Genomic DNA, 21,463 nt, shown 5'->3' on the forward strand with positions numbered 1-21,463 from the left:
TTGGGCTGGGGTCTGTGGTGTGTCCCCCGGGGCGGTGGGCTGTGGGCTGTGTGTGCCCCCCGGGGCGGTGGGCTGGGGGCTGTGGTGTGTCCCCTGGTGATGTTGGGCTGGGGGCTGTGGTGTGTCCCCCGGGGCGGTGGGCTGGGGGGCGGGGGGGGTCCCGTGGGGGGGGGCGGGGGGGGGGGGCCTGCTCACCCGCCTCGTGTCGCCCGCAGGCTGGTGTCGGGAGCTGGAGACATCAAGCTGACCAAAGATGGCAACGTGCTGCTGCAGGAAATGGTGAGCTGGTTTTTGCCCGCGGGGGGGTGGGGACCTTGGGGAGCCGTGGGGGGACTTGGGGAGGCAGGAGCCTGCTCGTATTCCCTTAGAGTGCCTGTGGCTGAGGGGGACCACGTCCCCTACTGCCCCCGGCCTGCGTTTCTGTGGTATTTAGCCCTGTGCGTTGAGGGGAAAATATCCCTCGGGAGGAAGGTAAATAAGTGCAGCTTGGTAGATGGTCAATAAAGTTTGTGTGCTAATTTGGCAATTAAAAAGGAAACATAAACTGTTTAATTATACTGGCATTTTTTTCGCTTTGTGTTTTGCTTACGGGATGCAGCATACTTCTGTTGTACTCGAGCAGGCCTAAGACAGCAGAGTTCTTCATGAATTCTTCATGGGCTTGGAAAGTGTTTAAATCTGGCTGGTGGATGCAGCTCATACTGCTTTCCCGTCGCGTCTGGGGTTGTATCACAGTTTCCCCCCTGTAGGGGTGAAGGTTACCCGAGGGCTGGTGTCACCCCGCGGGGTCTCACATGCTGGGGACCGGCAGCGTGGCCGGGCCCACTGTGGGCCCTGGGTCCCGGGGCTGTCGGCTTGCAGCGTGCCCGCATCCCCCCGGGTGGGCACAGCCTGTGCGGGGAGTATTTCACTCCACTAGCTGTCTGTTGTAATTCAGCATAAAGTATCGAGGTTAATATACACGGTGATCTGGCAAACAGGAAGAATTCATTACATCGGTTCTTTGACACTAGAGGTAGTACTTTAAAAAAAAAAATGGTAAAAAGCTAAACAACAGTCTAAATGGTCCCATTTGATTTTACCTCACTCTAGTACAGTTACCAAGCACCAACCTGGATACTGTTCTGTAGGTTAAAATACTGTTAAAATACTCTTCAGTCAGCCATTGGAGATGCTAACTGATGTGCGTGTTCCATAAATTTAAGAGGCTGACTTGTGTAAGTAACGTATGGTCGTGTGTGGTGGTTGTGAAGTTTGGCCAGACAGGAATGATGTCCATAGCTGGAACACCAAATGTTACTACTTATCAGAGGAACTGGCAAGCAACAGACTAGTTCAATGTTCTTTAGCTTCATAAGAATGAGTAAAACTGCCAAAGAAATAGCAAACCAGGTAGGGTATGTACAGCACTGATCGTGCAGAGATTCCTAAATTACCCCTAAACATGCTGGTTTTAGTGCCAGCAACAGTCTAGTTGTGATGGTGCATCCTTTGCCTAAAGGAGAAAAGGGCTCTGTCAAGTTCATGAGTTGAGGACTAGTTTTGGCTCTTAGCACTTAACATTTTTGTGTATTAGATGCATAATCTGAGGGGGGAAATAGTGTTACATGGATTAATTCAATCAACCTATTGTCAAAGTGATCGTCGTTAATTGGTGTTACTTGTTGAAACCTGCTAAACTGTCGTGAATCATGAAAACATCGACTAGTCCTTAAATATTTTGTTAAGCTGATTTCAGATTGCTTGCTTCCTGTACCAGTGCAGTAAGGCTTACTGCTCAGCTTCTTATTTTTGTTTAGCAAATACAACACCCCACAGCCTCCTTGATAGCAAAAGTAGCAACAGCGCAAGATGACATCACTGGAGATGGTACCACTTCAAATGTCTTGATCATTGGAGAACTCCTAAAGCAGGCAGACCTCTATATTTCTGAGGTATGTATGCAGTATTGCTTTCGTAGGTGGACAAGTTAAAAGCTTCATCTGAGACCATTCAACTTGTTTTGTGTTTAATGCTTAATACTCATAAGTCAAACGTGAAAATGAATATATATTTCTGCTTAAAATGAGTGCATTACAGAACTTGTCAAATGGGGAAAAGCTGGAGAGGAGGACTTAAGACTTGTTCAAAATCAAAACCGCTTATTGTGGATACTGTAGCTTTTGATAAGGTTTTGTCTGATAACTGCTGTTACTTTTGTCTGTTTTGTGTGAGTTAAATCACTACTTTTACTTCTGTGTTAACAAGGAGATCCTCCCTGATATTAGGTATTTTGGATGTTGTAAGTTACAGAATAGGCATTCATATTGCACAGTGAACACCCAAGTGTGCTTTGTAGTTCCCTTGGTTTCAATTCTGTGCTAGAATAATCTGTACTTTTCCTCTGCATTGGAAGGATTTGCATTCCTTTTATATGTATTCAGAAGGACAGTACATTTTCTTGTCTTTGTGGGATGCATATTCCCTATGTTTTGACGTTACATGGAATGTTGAAACCACAGGTTCTATTTGTGAAAAAGTACCATTTTGTCTTCTATTGTCTAACAGTTTTCCTTCTTTCCTTGCATTAGGGTTTGCACCCTAGAATAGTAGCAGAAGGATTTGAGATTGCAAAGGAAAAAGCACTTGAAGTTTTGGAGCAGGTCAAAGTAACCAAGGAAATGGACAGGGAGACCCTTATAGATGTTGCCAGAACATCCCTCCGTACTAAAGTTCATACCGAGCTTGCTGACATCCTAACAGAGGTAAGTGTACATGTCTCTTCTGCCTCTTTTTGTGTGAAGAGGTCCAGCTTTTAAAGTGCTGTGATTATTACTGGAGTGAAGGGTGGATGGAAAGATGTGAACTTGCGCTTTGGAAGACTAATGGTCGTTTTGGGGCTTTTTTTTCCTTCCTCTCTATTGCAGGCTGTAGTAGATTCTGTTTTGACAGTCAGAAAACCAGATGAGCCTATTGACCTCCACATGGTAGAGATTATGGAGATGAAGCACAAATCAGAAACTGACACAACGTAAGTAATGGGTATCCTTGAGCTTCACTTTGGTGCCCTGATGTTTGTCTGTGGGGTTTTGTTTCCTTTTTAGGAGAATTTGGGTGTCCTAAAGCTACCACTAGAAGAGTTATTAGGGAAGGGGTGAAAGAAAGGCAGAAATACAGATTTTAGCCATAAGTTATCTAGACAGCAGAAGTTCCCCAGTCACTGAACTTGATTCCCTGATGAGATTTTTGAATAGCAAAGGTTAACACTGGCTTAGGCTTTTACATAACAATGTTGAATAAATACTTTTTTTCTTAGTAAGAGTGTCTGTGGCTTGATTATGCTTTAGGCTTGTATCTGTTCGTTACAAGTACAAAATAGCATTCGATAAACGGAAACTGGATTGTCGTCATCTAGCTGGATATTCCATAGGCTTTATATTTACCTCAGTGGCATGGACGAATTCTGCACTAGCCTTCCTCAGTAGCTAATGCAGTCAGACACTATGCCAGAATAAATTCCTTTTTCACACTCCAGTTGGTATGCTTTTTACATGAGAATGGGCGTGCCTTTGGAAGTGGGATACATGGTCGTCATTTACTCCCAACACAAGTGCACAGGCAGTTCGTGTTTGACCAGTTGCACTGTCAATTCTCTGGGTGGTCTGCGCTTCCATGAAGTGCGTATTTTCTGTATGTGTATGTTGACACACAAAATGCTTTTTAATCTCTCAGGCTGATTAGGGGGCTGGTTTTGGATCATGGTGCTCGTCATCCTGACATGAAGAAAAGAGTGGAAGATGCTTATATTCTTACTTGCAATGTATCTCTAGAATATGAGAAAACGTAAGTACACAGCAACAAGGTGAAGAGCGGAAAATGCTCCTGTCTTAGAAGACTTTTATTTAAGGTGTGTCTAAATAAGAACCAGAAGGACTGCATAGACTCTTCTAGAGCGAGGCAGGTAGTGTAGAAGGTGGAATGGAAGAGGTGATGCTCCTTCTGCAGTCTGTTCTTGGAAAGGGGAAGCTGGTGGCTGAGAAAATGTCTTTGTCAGGCAGAGCTTCGTAGTCGTTTTTATTTTGTTGTTTCATTGAAGAAAGGCTGGAAGTCCTTCCTTTCTTAGGCATAATCTTATATTCTAGAGCAAACATCTAAATATACTTCAGAGTTCGCTCAGTTTCAAATGGACGAGCTCTGAACTAGAGAGCAGGAAACAGCTACATGTTGCATGCTGGTTGGGGGGGGGGTCTTGTTTGTTCCGATTGTTTTATTTTATTTTTTTAGAATGTAGCTGAAGGGATTGATTCCTTATGCTTAAGTTTATTTCTACAGCACAGAGGATAGTTAGTTACTGCTTTTTTGGTTTGTTTTTTTTTTCCTCCTTCAGAGAGGTGAGCTCTGGATTCTTCTATAAAAGTGCTGAAGAGAGAGAGAAGCTAGTGAAAGCAGAAAGAAAGTTCATTGAAGACAGAGTGAACAAAATCATAGACTTGAAAAGAAGAGTCTGTGGCGATTCAGATAAAGGATTTATTGTGATCAACCAGAAGGTGAGATGAAGGGTATAACTAACTAGAAAAATTAATTTGAAATGCTGGCTTTCTTGGCAAGCCGTGTGCTGTTTGACTCACTTTGTACAGTTCTTCAGAAATAGCTAAATTTAGGCTGATGTACTTTTGAATATATGCATACAGTTCCTTCTTGAGATCTTTGAGCCCTGAGGAAGAACTTACTCATTAGTATCAGACTAAGGGAGGGTGTTTTTAGCTTTTCCTTTATACTCATGGTCACTTTTCTTTGTTTCTAGGGAATTGACCCATTTTCCTTGGATGCACTTGCAAAAGAAGGAATAGTTGCTTTGCGGAGAGCTAAAAGGAGGAACATGGAAAGGTCAGTTCCTGGGGAGAGGAGGGGGTAAGATAACTTGCTCTTTCAAACTCGAACAATGAGTCAAGTCTGGCTTGAATCCACCTTCAAGGACCTGTGCTAAAAAGTCCACTTCAATCTGTCCAGCTCTTACAGGTGTAACTCAGGGTAGTTTGTACAAACCATAGAAATGTCAGTTCAGCACATGGAGTAATGCAGGAATTTGAGCTATCGATATGCTTCAGATGTTGACACCTATAGAGGAGACTTAATTGTACAAGCTTATTTTTGTGAAGAGGTCTTCCATGAACAGAAACAAACTTGTTCCAAGCCTAGGAAGTGCAGTGTTCTGCGTGCTGAAATGCTGTTATGTTAGTGACTTCAGATTTTACTTAATATAAAGCAAGTGCTAAGCTGTATTTGTTCTCTGTCAGACTGACCCTTGCATGTGGCGGTACTGCCATGAACTCTGTGGAGGATCTCACTCCTGACTGTCTGGGACACGCAGGGCTTGTCTATGAGTATACACTGGTGAGTAGGACTAAGCTTTCAGCTGAAGCCAGGTTAAATACACCTCACTTGATGCCAGCTCTTCTTTTGTCTTGGTATGTCCGTGCATGGATTTTTCTTCAGTGTTTTAAGAGCTACACTGGAGCATGAATAAAGGCTGGAGGCATTTCACATCCCAGTGTGCACTTGTATGTGAACGTCTACCTGGTTATTTGCTCTTGTCATAGTGTGTTTTCCTGTTGTTATTTCCATATTATGCTTTTAATACCTGTAAAATTGAGAAAACGGAAACAAGGTTCTGCTGCTTCTCATCACTTCTTGAAGTGCTGTTAGTGCAGAACTGAATCTGAAAGTGTCCAATTTTTTTAATTACTTGTGTATGTTGATTAAGCAAATGTATGACATGAACACATAACCCTGTTCTACAGGGTGAAGAGAAATACACCTTTATTGAGAAATGTGACAACCCCCGCTCTGTTACCCTGTTGATCAGGGGACCGAATAAGCATACGCTCACACAAATCAAGGATGCAGTAAGAGATGGTCTGCGTGCTGTTAAAAATGCTATTGAGGATGGTAAGTCTCAGCTCTGTTTAGTGATGTTAAGGATCTTCTGTTGAAACTCATCTCAAAATCAGCAAATTTTGTATCAGCTTCCTTGGTATCTGATGCAGTCAGACACCAAGCTAAGTGTATTTCAGTGTGAAGTGCTTTTAGTTACTGTTCTGACACCTTGTGTTCTACAAGTGGTTGATAACTGTGTAAGTACTTACCTGATCAGATCACAGATACAAGCTGTCTTTTTAAGGATGAGGGGAAGAGATGAAACTACACTAAAAATTAACTGTTTAAATAGGAGTAGGTGCTTGTTGTGAAGTCTCAGTGTGGAGTTTTCCCTTGCAGGATGTGTGGTTCCAGGAGCAGGTGCACTAGAAGTGGCAGTAGCTAATGCTCTTGTTAAGCATAAACCTAATGTAAAAGGAAGAGCCCAGCTTGGAGTTCAAGCTTTTGCTGATGCTCTGCTCATCATTCCTAAGGTATAAGGGACTCCTGAATAAAGTGGCTTTAAAGCATGCTGTGACCCATTGCTTTTTCTGCTGGAGGTCTCTTCTAATTAACAACATGAAATAATGTCTCTGTTCTCTCAAAGGTTCTCGCTCAGAACTCTGGTTACGATCCCCAGGAAACACTAGTGAAGGTTCAGACGGAACATGCAGAATCGGGGCAACTCACTGGAGTTGATCTGAACACTGGTAAGAATCTTCTAAAATAACGGGATGATGCTCTAGTAAGAAACTGTCGTGGCTCAGCTCCATGAAGAATAAAGTTGCTCTGAATGCAGAAAGCGGTACCCTTTTTCATAACAAGCTATGCGGAATGCCTTGGCAGGTGTCCTGTGCTGTGGGCAGTCTTGGCATGCTGTAGTACTTAAACGCATTCTGGTTAAGTTTTTTCTGTGAAGACAAAGCACACGGTTAACACTGCGTTGGATGTTGCAAGTAATATCAGGTGTTAGAGAGCGGGAAGTCTTACTTTTGAATTATGTGAACTGGTTATTCAAAGACTGTTTTACTTTGTAGGTGAGCCAATGGTAGCTGCAGCGGCTGGAATCTGGGATAATTACAATGTCAAAAAGCAACTGCTTCATTCATGGTAAATGTTACAGTATTTTCACTTTAAATACCGATGGGTGTTTGATCGTTGAAATTGATAGAGTAATATGGAATCGAGGGATCCCGCATAGAGGAAGCTGTCTTGAAAGGCAGAAATGAAGCTGAGGTGGCTTTGAACTACGTTGAAAAGGATATTCTAACAATATTTATTTAATATTTCTAGCACGGTGATCGCTAGCAACATTCTCTTGGTGGATGAAATTATGCGAGCTGGAATGTCCTCTCTTAAAGGCTGAGTTGGGTCTGCCGTCGTCGACGGTGGTCAGCTCCGGGAGTGCCCCATGGAATGTCTTTAAGAAATCCACCCGAAGGCGCTCTTTCCTTAGCCGTAGTGGGTTTGCCCAGCAACGGAAGTTACTCTGCTGTAACGAGCAGCCCCTCTTTAGTAAATGTGGCCACTCAAAATATTAGCAACTCTTCAAATATTTGGCTCTAAAAATCAGTTATTTATTTTTAATTTCACTGAAGTGTACAACTGAAGTTGCTTTCCTTTTTACCCAATAAACTGTTACGTTCTGTGCTTTACGTGTGTCGGTTATTTAAAACTTTACCTTTCTTGGGCCAAGCTCTTGAACATTGTGCTCGCAGCCTTTGTCGCCAGCGGTGGGCTACAGGCCTTGATTTGCAGTTTCTGGCTCCCGCCTCTGCGTGCTGGACTTCATTATTGACTCTGATACTGGCCATGGCAGGAGGGCTGTGAAAATGCTGCTCAAGGCTCCGCTTCTAGCATGGTGTGGAATTTGGTCAGTCCAGGGTAAAGCTGGATTAAGCCAATCGCTTTGTAGTTCTGTGCTTGCTCACAGATAGAACTGAGGAATTAACGTACTCCTTCCCTCTTCACAGGTGGCTGGCTGAATGACTAGAAAAGCAACTTTTTTTTAAAAAAAAAAACAACACCTCCTTCTCAAGACTTTCTGTTCCAAACGGCCTGCTGAGGTTCCTTTAAATAAATGAAAACAAATAGTCCCAGCTATCTGGGCTGCACTAAAGAAGCTCATCCTCCGAGTGATTTGTAGTGCTGAAAAGGTTTATCTCCTTCACTAAAAAGATTATCAAAGTTCACTTGTAAATGCACATGTATATTTTATTTCTCAAAGATTACCAGTTTTTTTCTTATCCCCACATTGTCCTGCTGGGAACAGGTGGCAGAACTCCTGGCACCAAAGCAGTCTCAAAATGTATACTAAACAGGGATAATTTGTTGTTGTTGTCTTAATGATCAAAAGCAAACCAAGGGCCCGGAAACACTTCCCCGAGCCCGCAGCTCTTCTGGGTCAAAGCCCTGCGGTTCCGCCGGCGATTGGCTTTGCTCTCCCCGGAGCTCCTGCCGCTGCCCGGCATGGCTCCCGGGGGCCGGGGGCTGGCTCTCCTGCTGTGCTGCTGGGTGCTGGGCAGCGGCCGCGCTCCGCGGGGTGAGTGCGTGAGCTGGCGCTGCTTTCGCCGGTCCTTCTGCCTCGGCTTGTCGCAGGGAAGCCGTGAAAATCGCTTTGCTTCTCCCCGCACAGGTTCCCTTTCTTCTAATCGCAGCAAACCATTAATTTAAAGGAGCCGCCTTGCTGATTTCACCTGACTGGAGCGGTTCCTTTCCCAAGAGGGACACTGAAAATGTGACTTTAAAATGTTTTAAGCTTGTTATCAAAAAAATGCGGACCTATATAAATGCTAATCACAGTCACTTACTACATTGCACCCTACCTCCAGTGCATGAAGTGACTTTCTGGCAAGTAACGCGTGCTGTCCTGCGCGGTCATGTTTAAAAATTAAAGTTCTTGTACCAAATTTCTTCACTTTTAGCATTTGGAAAGGATGAAAACATGGTGCAGCTGCCTGGGGGCAAGTTTCAGATGGGATCCAGTTCCCTGGAGAAGAGGAATGAAGAGGGGCCCGTCAGGGAGGTGACGGTGAAGCCATTTGCTATCGACAAATATCCCGTCACAAACAGGGATTTCAGGTAAGAGTGAAGTTTGGGGTCTGTTTGGCTCGCGGGGTCTCAGCAGCTCAGGGACGGTGCAGGTGATGGTGCTGGGTCTTTTGGGGCTGGTTGGGTCTGAAAGCCAATGCTTGGATTCTCCCAGCAGTTTCATTAGAACAAAAAAATGTGTCTCTCAGTAATAGATCACCTCTATGGGTGCGGCCTGAAGCATCTTGCCAGTGTAGCTTGCAAACATGCTTCCTTTCCTCTCCTTTCCTCTCCTTTCCTCTCCTTTCCTCTCCTTTCCTCTCCTTTCCTCTCCTCTCCTTTCCTCTCCTTTCCTTTCCTTTCCTCTCCTTTCCTCTCCTTTCCTCTCCTTTCCTCTCCTTGCAAACATGCTTTTTTGTCTGTCTGTCTTTTTCTTACTAATAGGGCTGTACTGTCTCAGATTTCAGGTTCCTATAGGTTCAATTTCCATTTGTAAATACAGCACCACTCCTCCATGTATTTTACAGAAGCCCTTGTACAGAGCACTAATAAATGCACTGGGGGAGATGCCTTTCTTTGCCTGGCTGAGCCCTTGCCGGTTAAAAAGAGCCAATACTTCCACCCACCGCTAAGTGCCCAGCCACACACAGTAACGGCAATTGCTGCAACTTGGGCAATGGGGAAACAAATGGGACAGAAGCAGGGTGAGATTATTCAGCAGTATGTGACCTTTTTTTGCATTTTGGGGACATGTAACTAACAGCAGCCATAGGTTTTAGTGACTTGGAGGGATTTTTGATCTGTGCAAAATTACATTTTGTGGAAGACCAGGGTGCAGGATGAGTTCACCTGCATAGGTAACATAAAAACTATCAGATCTGTGAACAGATGCAAATTGGACTGTTTTATCTGTTAAATCTGTATCAGACCAACTGGAGCTCTGCCGGGGAGGAGCCGGGACTCTCCGCAGATGGGGTGTCTGTAGGTCGTGTACGTTTTGCCTTGCTCTGAACTTGTTGCGTGTGCAGATCGCTGTATTTGGTGGTGCGACTCTTGAAGAACTCTTACCCAGATGCCTGAGCGTGTTGTATTTATGCCAGGGAGTTTGTTAGAGAAAAGAAATACAAAACAGAAGCAGAAGCATTTGGCTGGAGCTTTGTCTTTGAGGATTTCTTATCCGAAGAGCTGAAAAAAAAAGTCACCCAAAAACTGGAGGTAAATCTAAATCCCATGGGGATGAGTTTCAGTGATGATGATGGAGATGGTATTTCTGATCACATCCCTGTCTGACCTCTCTGTTTTAAGTAAAAAAACCCCAGGAGGGGAGACCCTTGCTGGTATTGCTTTTCCACTGAGTAGCAGCTATGTCTCAGTGCAGAGTCTGGCCATTCTCAGTGGTTTTTCTTTAGTCTTGGGTGGTTTTGCTTTTGAAATGAACAGCAGGGTTGAGCCTGGGTCGATTTATGGCGTTCCTCTGCTTACATCCTCTCCAAACACTGTCAGACTGGACTCATGAGATGCTCCAGTGATCTGGGAGAGAGCAAAGCGCATTTCAAAGTACTTTATTAATCAAACCTTGAAATAGAAAAAACTAAACAGCATGGGCTTCTTGATCTATTTTCACTCGTAAAAGCAGAGGCCTCTACTCTGTTGGAAAGCACTATCAAAATGCCCGTGATAACCCAGCTCAAACTACAGCATTTAACCATTTCCAGACTAACAAGCCCTCTTGTTTACACACGCTGCTGTAGGATCGCGTCGGGGGGGTGTTGCCAGTTCAGCTTTAATCTGGTGTCGTTTCTTTTCCCAGTCTGCCCCTTGGTGGCTGCCCATCGAGAAGGCTTTTTGGCGACAGGTGAGTAAAAACCCGGTGCGGTGAGTCCTCTCTGTGCTGGGAGTGTGCATGTGTTAGTGTGTGCTGAACCTTATCGACCAAAAATGGGGGAAAAAAAAAATAGCATCTCCAGTTGCTGCATGTTCCCTGCCTTGGTCTGTTCTGTCCTTTATTCCCTTTTTAATTGAAAAATTTATAAAATCAATTAAAATCTGTTCAGTGCAATTCTTCCCAGCCCTCAGGTCCTGGCTCCAGCATAAAGGACAGGCTGGATTACCCAGTGCTGCACGTGAGCTGGAACGACGCGCAGGCATTCTGCGCCTGGAAAGGGAAGAGGCTCCCGGTGGAGGAGGAGTGGGAATTTGCTGCCAGGGGAGGACTAGAGCGTATGTACGACAAGCTCTGACCTTTTTGCAAACGGAGGCATCGAGTAATGTTAGTTCTACCAGATCTAAACCTCCATCCAGGGATGTTTTCAGAGGTTAATCTGGGGGGCTGAATCACCTCTTTTGGCCTGGGAGTCAAATTAATAATAATACTAATAAATAATAATAATATAGGAAGAAGAAGTGGTTTATCTATGGTCTTAATGTATCTTCCTAAACAAAGCACTTCTGCCAGCTAAAAATACCATTTCTTGGGTTTCGGGGCAAGGAGTGACCCACTTGCCCCCACACATTGATGGTGGCATAAAGCAGCTCCTGGGATCACTGGGGGGACCGCGGGACTCCCTGGCGTGAGCGATGGTTTGTAAATGGGAAGCTGTTGCTGATTCCCATCTCTCCTCGCCTCCTTGGCAGTGTCTCTAGGGATTAGACCAACTAGCCCCGTTCATATAACCCCTCTCGGTGTCCTGAGCTGAGCAGAAAAGGATGGTCATAAAAGCCAGGGGTAATGGGTGTCTCTTCCTCTTTGGCAGAAAGGGTGTATCCCTGGGGAAACAAGTTTCAGCCAAACCGTACAAATCTGTGGCAGGTAAGATCCTAAAAATCATCCTGTCTGTGCTGAGCTCTTCTGAGGAGGGTAGTGTTTAACTCGACCACAGAGTGTGCGTGGCTGCCTGAGCAGGCTGCGTGGTCCCGGGAAGCAATGCAGACTTTCCTACAGGCTGCTGAAATTCAGCTCCTGGTGGGTTATCTGAAATACCCTTAGAGGGAGCGGTCTCAGCCCAGCTTTCCTGGGAAACCAGGATTTCAGTGCTTCCAAAAATTCATACGTAACCAAAAAATCATACGTAAATTTGTTTGAAAAGGGGGTTGTCTTGGGAGAACTTCAGATGGTTGATCTCCTCGCTCAGCCAGAAATGCTGCGTAGAGTTAATTTGCAATGGAGAGTTATTTCTATTATTTAAGTGTAACGCAGTCCTGTGAAGAGCAGGACTTTGTGTCGTCTCCGCGGTGGGTCTTTGCTCGGAGTGATCTTTCTTCCCACAGGGCGATTTCCCGAGGGGTGACACGGCTGAAGACGGTTATCACGGCGTCTCGCCGGTGGCAGCGTTCCCTCCTCAGAACAACTATGGTACAGAGCAGACATCCCCATCCTGGCTTCGGGGATGGCATCTGCTTCCTAATAACTATTCAACGCTAATTACAAAATCCCGTCATTGTAGCAAGGTTTCAGATATGACATAGGATCACGTCAGCATCTTGACAGAATAACCGAGCCCAGCAAAAGCACTGATGGTTGTTACTGAAGTTGGCGGACGTGCACCTAAGTGCACTTCAATGCACCAAACCGTCCCCTGCTTTTAATTAGCAGTCAGTTATTTTGCACTTCCATGTGATTTACCTGCAAATCCCAAGCGTGTTGTTTTGAGGGCAGCGGATGCCGTGCCCTCACGCAGGTGGGAAACAGTGAGACACATTTAAATGAGAGATTTGCTGAAGGTTGAGTTGTAAACGGGGGCCAGTTTGCAATACAGTAAAGAGCTTCTGGTTCCTAGTCTCACCATTAAACCATGCTCTTGCAGTGATGCTTTGAATGTTGTTCCCCCCTCCCATACATCAAAGTGCTTTTGCAGCCCTTGCAAATGTGCTCTCATAATCCTGATGCAAAACCGTCCGTGTCTCAGGGCTCTACGACCTGCTGGGAAACACCTGGGAGTGGACCGCGTCGGAGTACCTGACTCCGGGGCTCTCATCGAGGCAGCGCGCTCAGAACATGCAGGTCCTGAGAGGTGCCTCGTGGATTGACACTGCAGATGGGTCTGCAAATCATAAAGCTCGTGTTACTACCAGGTAGGTCTGGGCAATGCCCAGGCGCTGTTTCGCAGTGATTTCTTCTGGCTTGGTTTTATTTGGAAGGGGGTTTTATTGTAAAAGAGATTTGTTTGTTCCTACTCAATTTTTCTGAGAAACAGTTAGGAAAACATACTACAAATACTGCTAAAAATTTTGGTGCTATAAATACGTTCCTAATTGCTTCTCAAATCACATGTATTTTCCATCAAGTATTTAGAATTAAATGCTTTTCTTGAAGTTATTCAAGGGGAGTGGAAGATGTTTCTAGTCTGTTACAGAGGGTCACATTAAAGGATGTAAACGTTAACTAGGAATGATCCCTAACTTTGGGTCTCTTTTTCCCCGTGAGAATGGGGAACACGCCGGACTCAGCCTCTGACAACCTCAGCTTCCGCTGTGCTGCTGACGTCCCGCCCATCATGGCCAAGAAAAGCCGGACCAAACCTGAGCTCTGAAGAGGTCGTTCAGGAAGACCTGAAGGCATTTTCTCCTGTGGAGACGAACAGTAACCCCCAGCAGTCACTTTCATCAGGACAGTTTTAAAAATTAAAATGAAATACTTTCAGCTAAAACTCCTTTCCGCACTGGGATGTCTGGGCATGAGCAGGGATTGGGAATGGCAGGCAGGGCGTTTTGTCTTTAATGTCCTCTTGCTGTAGCAGATATTACAGCTCTCCTTTCAGTGTCTGTTTTAAATAAGCAAAGGGGTGCGTGTGTGTGGGACCAGGCCAGAGCTGCTCTGACCTCCAGCCCCAGCCAGAGGGAGCAAACACCCGCAGCCCCGCCGTGAGCACCGGCATGGGGCTGCCGTGAGGGGCAGCTGCAGGGGGGGAGCAATGGGGGCATGTCCCTGGAAGGGGGGACTTATATATTGGTCCAGCTTCATACCAGCCTCTGAGCCTTCCCAGAATTGAAAGAAGGCGCCTTTATTGACCCTTAAACAGTGGCAAAACCATGTGTGTGCTCATTTCTAAGTGCATAGATGACACAAACCAGTGACCCACCTCTCCCAGGTGTTATAGCCAGCATAAGGGCTACAAAACGGCTTTCCACAAGCTCTGCCGCCAAAGCCCTGAGCACAGGGATGGGTGAGGACACCCCTCCGGGGCACTGCTCATCCCTCCTCCACCTGTGACTGCCCCAAAAGAGTCCAGCTCCAGGGCTGAGCTGAGCCTTCCCTAAACAGCTCTGCTGCTCTGAGCACATCAGGAGCAGCAGCTGGTTATGGCTCTATTAGAGGCAGCTTCTACAAACCCATCCCTTACAATGGGACATAGGATCATTAAAGCTGGAAAAGACGTCCAAGATCATCAAGTCCAACTGTCAACCCAACACCACCATGCCCACTAAACCATGTCCCTAAGCGCCTCATCTACACGTCTTTTAAATACTTTCAGGGATGGGGACTCAACCACTTCCCTGGGCAGCCTGCTCCAATGTTTAACCACTCTTTCAGTAAAGAAATTTCTCCTCATGTCCAATCTAAACCTCCCCTGGGCACAACTTGAGGCCATTTCCTCTCGTCCTAAAGCATAGCCTGGGAGCAAACCGCAGCCGTCTGCTGGGTTTGCATTGGCACCTGACCCGAGGCCAGCTGTATCTCTTTAAGAAAATGCGAAAGAAATCACCAGTTGGTTTTCAAATATTTTATTCACCTTAAGTCTGAGCAAACTCATCGGCTTATGCAGCGGCAGTCAGAACAGCCCTTCCTCAGCTGCCAGGGTCAGCAAAATGGCCTTGCAGGTATTCTCGAAGAGGGCAGCTCTGTTCTGCGCCTCCCCCTTCTTCACCCAGTGCCGGTAGGTCCTGAAGGCGCAGGCATCGATCAGCTTGCGGATGGGCTTCAGTGCATACGGGTCCCGCACCACCAGCTCCCTGGTGACTGACTTGACCAGCCGGTACTGGTAGTAAATACGGACCGATGCCAGGACGGTCAGGCAGATCACCTGCAGCACAGGGGGGGAACAGGCTGGAATTTGTGGCCAGTCCTACAATGGGACCGGATTGGCCCCAACACATCCCACATGGCTGCTATCCGTGTGGAGGACTCAGGAAGGGAGCCTGGCTCCTGGCACAGGTATTTAGTCCTGTGTGAGCAGTACAGGCTTTTTCCAAGTGTGCCCTTAACATCAAAACTATGGGTCAGTCCTAAATGCGTCACCTAATGCTACTTTGGGTACCTTTGAGCTGCCCTAATGGCTGGCTGTAGGGAAGGGAAAGGATTCCTCTATCAACTTTCACACCATTTGATGCACCCATGTGATGTCAGGCTCATTGATTTCCCCTTGGAGGTGATTTTTTTTTCCTTTTTAATCATTTGTGGGGGAGGCAGGCTTTTCCCTTTTCTTATTTAATCCTCTTCTGTGAAAAAGCCCTTAGGAAGTACCAGAAAGTAAGCGAAACAGTGCTTGGAGAAGGGTCCCCACCCCGGCTGCCGCATCCTGCCAAAGCCCAGGTCCGTCAGCCTTCTTGAACTCCCAGTTTCTCCCAGCTCAGCTGCGAAACCCACCCCACCATTCATCTCCTGCAGCTCCCAGGCTCAGGGTTGGGATGCTGAGACACCCCCATACCCAATCTCACCTTGAATTTCCGGAAGGGGCTGAAGTGCCGGACCTCTTCCACATCGTACTGCTGGAAGAAGGGGTGGGCCAGTGCCTCACCAGCCGTGTATCGCTGCCGCGGGTCCACCACCAGGAACCGGGAGATCTGCACCAGGGCATTAGATTGACCTGGGGTGTCCCAGGTGTCTGCAAAACCCGCCTCCCAAAGGTTTTCCCATCCCCGAGCACCTACCAGGTCCTTGATGGTGTCCGAGCGGTCGTCCCACTCTGGGGACCCAAACTGGTAGTCCCCGTTCATTATCATCCGCAGCATCAGCATCTGCTTGCGGTGCCAGAAGGGAGGCGAGCCGGCCAGCAAGGTGTACATGATCACCCCGGTGCTCCACCTGCAGGCAGCCCAGTGGGACCCTCCAGCCCCGGGCAGCACCCCAAGGGCACCCGGCCAGATCCACGCCCCAAGGGTGGCTTGGTGCCTCCCCCCAACCAGGGCACGCTGCACTTTGCCACCCTGGGAAACCAGGAGGACGCTGCCCTGCGTGGTGTCTGACGAGGGAGGCTGAGCTCACTGCTGAGGCTCGTTAGCCCTGATGGGTAATAAGAAGCAGGGGCTGCCCTGCTGCTGGGGAGGGGCTTCAGGATTTTGAGTTGAATTGATGTAGAGCTGCTCTCCTGGATGCTGCAGGAGGAAGCTGTGAGTTGGAGGTGTTTGCCTTTCTTGTTTTTTTTAGGGAGGGAGAGGATGCGGAAGGGTGGGATGTGGTGGGACATGGTGGTGTCAGCAAGGCTGGGAGCTTTGGGGCTGTCTCAGTTCAGACTGTGGTGTGCAAAGTGTCCTGGCATGGGGCTTAATGGAGATATTTAAACTGAAAAGGGGCTGAAATGCCCTGGTGTGTCTCAAGTGGTTGGTTATAGCTCTGACCACTGCAGACCTGAGCCCAAAGCCACCCGAAATGGTGGCAAAGTCCCTGCAGGGCTCAGACTGAGCTCTGATGGGCTTTCCTGAGCTGGCTGCTCTCTTGAGGGCTGCCTCCAGCTCATGTCTCACCATGGAGTGTGTTTATAAAGCCCTGTGTCTTGGATTCCAGCCTGAGTTGATTTTTATGAGCAGAAAGTGTTGCTTTCCCCCCTCCCTGATGGGGCAAAGTGGGGAGATGGCCCCCCATGGCCCCTGAGGGCATTTTTCAGAGCATAATTTAATTCCTTCCAAACACTCAAATTGGTTCCCATCTGCACAACTCTTGCCGTGCCTCAAACCACGCGTGTTTTGGGAGCAGCCTGAGGGGCGAGGTAGGAAGGCAGATGTCTCACTCACATATCAACCTCTTTGCCGTAGCCTTGGTGCTCGTCGTCCATGGAGCACTGCAGGATCTCGGGGGCCAGGTAACCAGGCGTGCCGCAGATCTCTGCAAAGATAGGGTAGAGCATCCCCCTGAGCCACCCAGGAGGGTTCGTGCCGTCCCCATCCACCCCTGAGCAGTCAATGAGGGGGTCTGGATCCCAGGTGGGATCTTCGCAGTGATAGTGCTCACCGGGAGTAGCTGCAACTTGTGTGCATCTCACTGGTGACTTTTCTTGGTGGATTATAAGGGCTAAAATGTGCGTGAAGAGAGAGATGGGGATGCCAGTGCGGGGGGATGCCTGCTGTTGGTTATGTGGCTCTTCATAGGGTAGGAGTGGGAAAAAACCTTAATGTTGGGCAGTAAATGGATGGGGTAATGATGGTCAGCTGGAGGGGAAAAAAGTGGAAAGAATAGGATGGTTTTCCTAATGGGCAGCAACTTCTTCACGGCAGGGAGTGAGGTGTGGAGGCTGTGCCGCAGGCAGAGCCAGGCTCGCACGTGAGCAGGAGGGCACCCCAAGCCAACAGGCAGCAATTTGCACCAGTGGCAGTAAGACTGGCCCCAAGGAGACAGTGGGGCTGGAGAGACTCCACTGACTCCCCGTGGGCACTACAGCAATGGGGTGGCCACGGGCAAGCCCAGCATCGCCCCCGCCTCGCCATCCTCCTACCTTTGAGCTTCTCATTCTCGCGCAGCTGGCAGGAGAAGCCGAAGTCTGTCAGCTTAATGTTCATGTTGTCATCCAGGAGGATGTTTTCTGGCTTCAGGTCCCGGTGGACGATGTTGATGGAGTGGAGGTACTGGATCACTTCCAGCAGCGCACGCATGATCTTCCTGGGGATGGGTGACAGCATCTCTCCTAGCCCGAATGCCCACCGGCACCGTGCTCCCAGGGATGGGGACGGGGACAAGGACCGTGCAGCTCAGTCCCTGTGTCTGAGCGCAGGGGCACAGCCTGGGGTGCTGTTTTGCCCATGGGAGCTGTGCTGGCTGCAAGGTCGTCGTTCGAACCTGCGCTCTGCTTTTGCAACATGACTTTCAGCCATCTGCATCTGGCCTTACCTGGTTTCCTTCTCGCTCAAGGTGACTTTCTCAGTGAGGTAGTCGAAGAGCTCCCCTCTCTTCATCCTGCACACGGGAGGGAAAATGGAGGCAGGCAGCAGCTGAGTTGCAATGGCAAACCGGCCCTGAGCCCTTGGGGAGGATTGCCCAGGGGTTGCTGCCCCTTAACAGCCCCAGGGCACCCATTGCACAAAATGACAAGCCAGCTTGTTAATAAAAAGGGGTAAAAATGCCTCTATACTGCTGCAAAACATCAGGCAAGAGGAGGAAAGGCTGTCCCTGGAGAGGGCGGGTTTCGGATGGGACAGGGACAGGGCTCTCCTGGTGCCATCCCCCTCCAGGGCAGCACGATGGAGGTCAGCAGTGTCAGGAGTCATGGTGTCACATGTGCCCTGGTCCTGCTGGGCATATAAATAACCTGCAGGGATGCGTGATGGCTCCCACCAAAGGTTACGGGGAAACCTGAGTAGCGCTGAGCTGCTGACGGATGGGAAACGCTGCCGACGGCAAGGCTGCAACGAGCTGGCTTGCAGCAATCAAGGCTTGTTTCTACCTTAAGCAAGAGCTGGTTGTCCCCCCTGCTTTGCCCTGTTTGGGCCATAAAAAGCTGGGGCGAGTGTTGGCTGGTGGCCATCTGCAGAGCAGGAATAGGCTTGGGGAGATGGTGCTGCTGGGACAGGCAAGCTGGTACTTACAGGTCAAACACTAAGAAGAAGAAGGTGTTGGATTCATAGCTGTCCTTCAGCTGGACTGCAATAAAACACGGGGGCTGTGAGCACAGTGTTCCTGTCCATTAACAGACTAAAAATGCTGATCTAATTGATAATTGAATTAATGAGGAGTTGATCTTAACTAGTGTTTTGGTTAGGAGACAACCTGGGCAGCATGGGCGCAGCTGGTGTGCGCACGGAGGTAGAGCAAACCATGCTCTAAGAAGGTGCCCTGCGTTGCATTAGGACTATCAGAGGTCTGACCCTCCAGGGATTTCACCCCAAAAACCCTTCCTGGGGGACACATCGAAGAATAAATGGGGCAGAAAACCCTCTTGCCTTGATGCTCGGAGCCTGACTTACTGATGTTGGGGTGGCCTGAGACTTTCCGGAGAATGTCGATCTCTTTAGTGGTGGCTTCTCGCAGTTCCTGCACCTCCTTGGGTGATAAGTTACCTGCCGTGATGTCGATAATCTTCACGGCATACTCCTGCTGGGTGGTTTTGTGAATGCACCGACGGACAATGCTGCTCACTCCCCTGCCAGGGACAACACAGACAAGATTTTCATTCCGTTTCCATTTCTCCCTGTCCAGCCCGACTTCGTGGCCGTGCCATCAGCACCTGGGCTGGTTGGTATTTTCATGCACGAGTGGGTCTCGCTCTGTTACCCTGTCTTGGTGGGACAGATTTTGAGCTGATGGAAAGTGCTGCTTCATGCTATTTTTAACCCCATGCTGCTATGGGCCCTGTTCATATCAGATTCCTGGGGACACTGTTCCTATCGGGTACTGGAGTACGTGAAACCACAGTTTCCCAAAAACAAGCTTTACCTGCCCAAAACCTCCTTTGGCTCATATTTTTCATAAAACTCCTTGGATGAGTTCCAGTCTGGTAGGTCTTCTTCCTTGGTCATCTCTGGGTCCTGTCTGGTGGCACTTTGGACTTGTCTGCTGCTGGAAAGGGGCTGCAAGGAGAAAAGAGCAAGGATGGGTGCTCACTGCACCTGGGGCAGGGACCCTTGATCTCTTCCAGAGGAGAAAACATTGAGGAGGAAGAGGAGGAGGATCCTGGACCACAGACCAAAGCGGATATTTTGCTGGTTGGAAAAGCAAAGCTTTGCCCTCAGGACCCTGTGGAGATCCCATGGAGAACAGGAGAAATCCCACTGGATCCCCTGTAGCCTGGCTGGGGCCAAGGCTTTGGGAAGCGCTGCAGCACCTCAAAACCTCATCCCTTCCTGCAGAGCACCCACACCCAGCTCACAGAGCATCATCCTCCATCTCCTACCATGTGCCAAGGGCTATGCCACACTTTTCTTGGTTCCTCCCACCTGGGAAAGCAATTTAATTTTTTTGAGACTCCCACTGGGAGAGCGCTGGTGGGGGAGGCAGGGGCTGAGCTGCACCTTAAGCTCGCAAAGGCACACAGTAGCAAGGCAATGCTGGCACAGCAGATCCAAAGGTCCCCAGCAGCAGCAGCCTCCAGAAATGTCACCCCATGCCGACACCACCCAAAGACCCCTGCGAAGTGCTGAAATCTGCCTTGCCTTTTTTTTTCTCCTTCTTTTTTTTCCTGTTTATTTTTAAGACGACAAAGTTGTCTGGAATGGTTTGGCTGAGAACAAAGAGGAAAAAAGAGTGTTTAAAGTGAAGGGAAAAGGACTAAGGAGGGAAAATGGGTGGCGAGGGTTGGTGAAGCGGTGTGGGGGGCTCGGTGGGTCAGGGTGCAGGTGGGGGACTGGGTGCCTGGGGACAGCCAGCTCTGTGGGGTCAGCCAGGGCCAAGCCAGCCTGAGGACAGCAGCTGAGCGAGCTTCCTCGGCCACACGCGTGCAGCTGCCTGGAGCCTCCAAAACTCCTGAAAGGCTTTTGTCCCATTTTCTTTTTCCTTTTTTTGGGAGTTTGTTTTTTGTTGGGTTTTTTGTGGTATGTGCTGCCATTGCTGAAGGAGAAGTGGTGTGACAAGAGGTGTGACAGTATTTTGAAGGGGGTGGGGGGAATAACCAGTAGTCCAGTAGTCCTGACCCCTAATTTTCACTGGCATTTCCCTTTAAGCCCTGGGAACTGAATGTCCTCAGCTTGTTCCTGCATCCTGAATTGCTGAAATCCTGATTGTCTGGGTCCAGCTGCTCTGCAAACATACAGAGAGACCAAGCAGCTAGTGTGGAAAGCAGCTCTTACAAGCTTGGCCAGCAAAATTGTCACTTTGGGGTGACAGAGTAGGTGGGCAGGAGAGCCCCAATACTGTGGGTTTCCCTTTGCCCAAGGTGGCAATAACTCTGCCAGGATGCTCCCAGGCAAGTTTGCATCTCTAAGTACATTTAAATCTCATTATCAAAGCGTTATCTGTCCTGACCTGGTTATAAGGACCGATGCTGTGTTTTACGTGTCTGTCTGCTGCCGCTGGGAAGGATGTCTAACGAGGGCTGGAGCATTTCTAAACAGCCATGAGCTTGATTTAATTTGTAAAATTTTAGCTGTTGGAAATATCGTGAGCAACACCAAACCGAGTCAGGGCTGAAATTACAAATGAGAGGCAGGATAAGGGAGTAGGGAAAAGAACATCTCCGAGGTGGGGGAGAACCAACAACTTTGGGTTTGGTTGTTTTGGGGTTTTTTTTAAGCTGAAAATCAAAGTCCTGGGGGGGGTGGTGTTGTAGGGAAGGGCTGGAGGCTGGGGAGCATCCGCGGAGCGCTGCCAGGAGAAGCCCGGGGTCTGCGTGCCGCCTTCTGGGAGGAAAGAGTCCAGGAGTTTGTTTAAAACGTCCTGATCTTATATAAGCAGCCGGTA

At 48.2% G+C, this 21,463-nt stretch overlaps 3 protein-coding genes across 3 annotated transcripts in view; 2 read left to right on the plus strand and 1 right to left on the minus strand.

Moving 5' to 3' along the window:
* The window catches only part of CCT6A (chaperonin containing TCP1, subunit 6A (zeta 1)), a 15,506-nt gene extending 7,958 nt beyond the window's left edge, over positions 1-7,548 (plus strand). The window contains exons 2-14 of the mRNA XM_009334339.1: positions 216-279; positions 1,800-1,934; positions 2,571-2,744; positions 2,907-3,010; positions 3,712-3,822; positions 4,367-4,526; positions 4,784-4,866; positions 5,277-5,373; positions 5,781-5,928; positions 6,256-6,389; positions 6,503-6,605; positions 6,933-7,005; positions 7,189-7,548. Coding sequence (XP_009332614.1) covers positions 216-279; positions 1,800-1,934; positions 2,571-2,744; positions 2,907-3,010; positions 3,712-3,822; positions 4,367-4,526; positions 4,784-4,866; positions 5,277-5,373; positions 5,781-5,928; positions 6,256-6,389; positions 6,503-6,605; positions 6,933-7,005; positions 7,189-7,261 — 1,459 coding nt within the window. The 3' untranslated portion in view covers positions 7,262-7,548. The remainder of the gene's footprint in view (positions 1-215; positions 280-1,799; positions 1,935-2,570; positions 2,745-2,906; positions 3,011-3,711; positions 3,823-4,366; positions 4,527-4,783; positions 4,867-5,276; positions 5,374-5,780; positions 5,929-6,255; positions 6,390-6,502; positions 6,606-6,932; positions 7,006-7,188) is intronic.
* Positions 7,549-8,329: 781 nt separating this feature from the next.
* Positions 8,330-13,560, plus strand: SUMF2 (sulfatase modifying factor 2). Its single transcript, XM_009334336.1, has 9 exons — positions 8,330-8,437; positions 8,820-8,976; positions 10,026-10,140; positions 10,736-10,780; positions 10,995-11,145; positions 11,679-11,734; positions 12,193-12,277; positions 12,831-12,996; positions 13,349-13,560. Exons 1-9 carry the CDS (start codon positions 8,365-8,367, stop codon positions 13,452-13,454), a joined length of 954 nt encoding a protein of 317 aa, XP_009332611.1. The 5' UTR covers positions 8,330-8,364; the 3' UTR covers positions 13,455-13,560.
* A 1,070-nt stretch (positions 13,561-14,630) lies between these two features.
* Positions 14,631-20,241, minus strand: PHKG1 (phosphorylase kinase, gamma 1 (muscle)). The gene is made up of 10 exons (XM_009334337.1): positions 20,224-20,241; positions 19,505-19,640; positions 19,036-19,211; positions 18,658-18,712; positions 17,963-18,028; positions 17,571-17,734; positions 16,873-16,963; positions 15,793-15,946; positions 15,580-15,705; positions 14,631-14,945 (listed from the first exon to the last, which is right to left on the minus strand). Exons 2-10 carry the CDS (start codon positions 19,585-19,587, stop codon positions 14,694-14,696), a joined length of 1,167 nt encoding a protein of 388 aa, XP_009332612.1. The 5' UTR covers positions 19,588-19,640; positions 20,224-20,241; the 3' UTR covers positions 14,631-14,693.
* Positions 20,242-21,463: the final 1,222 nt, after the last annotated feature.

The sequence above is a fragment of the Pygoscelis adeliae genome, unplaced genomic scaffold (assembly GCF_000699105.1).
Source record: "Pygoscelis adeliae isolate BGI_AS28 unplaced genomic scaffold, ASM69910v1 Scaffold771, whole genome shotgun sequence".
NCBI classification, from domain to species: domain Eukaryota; kingdom Metazoa; phylum Chordata; class Aves; order Sphenisciformes; family Spheniscidae; genus Pygoscelis; species Pygoscelis adeliae.

Coding starts and splice junctions, on each gene's coding strand:
- SUMF2 (XM_009334336.1), top strand. CDS start 8,365: ATGGCTCCCGGGGGCCGGGGGCTGGCTCTCCTGCTGTGCTGCTGGGTG. Junction 8,977..10,025: donor GTCACAAACAGGGATTTCAG/GTAAGAGTGAAG, acceptor TATTTATGCCAG/GGAGTTTGTTAGAGAAAAGA. Junction 11,735..12,192: donor ACCGTACAAATCTGTGGCAG/GTAAGATCCTAA, acceptor TTCTTCCCACAG/GGCGATTTCCCGAGGGGTGA.
- PHKG1 (XM_009334337.1), bottom strand. CDS start 19,587: ATGACCAAGGAAGAAGACCTACCAGACTGGAACTCATCCAAGGAGTTT. Junction 17,735..17,962: donor TTGAGCGAGAAGGAAACCAG/GTAAGGCCAGAT, acceptor ACCCATCCCCAG/GAAGATCATGCGTGCGCTGC. Junction 14,946..15,579: donor GCCCCTTCCGGAAATTCAAG/GTGAGATTGGGT, acceptor CCTGTGCTGCAG/GTGATCTGCCTGACCGTCCT.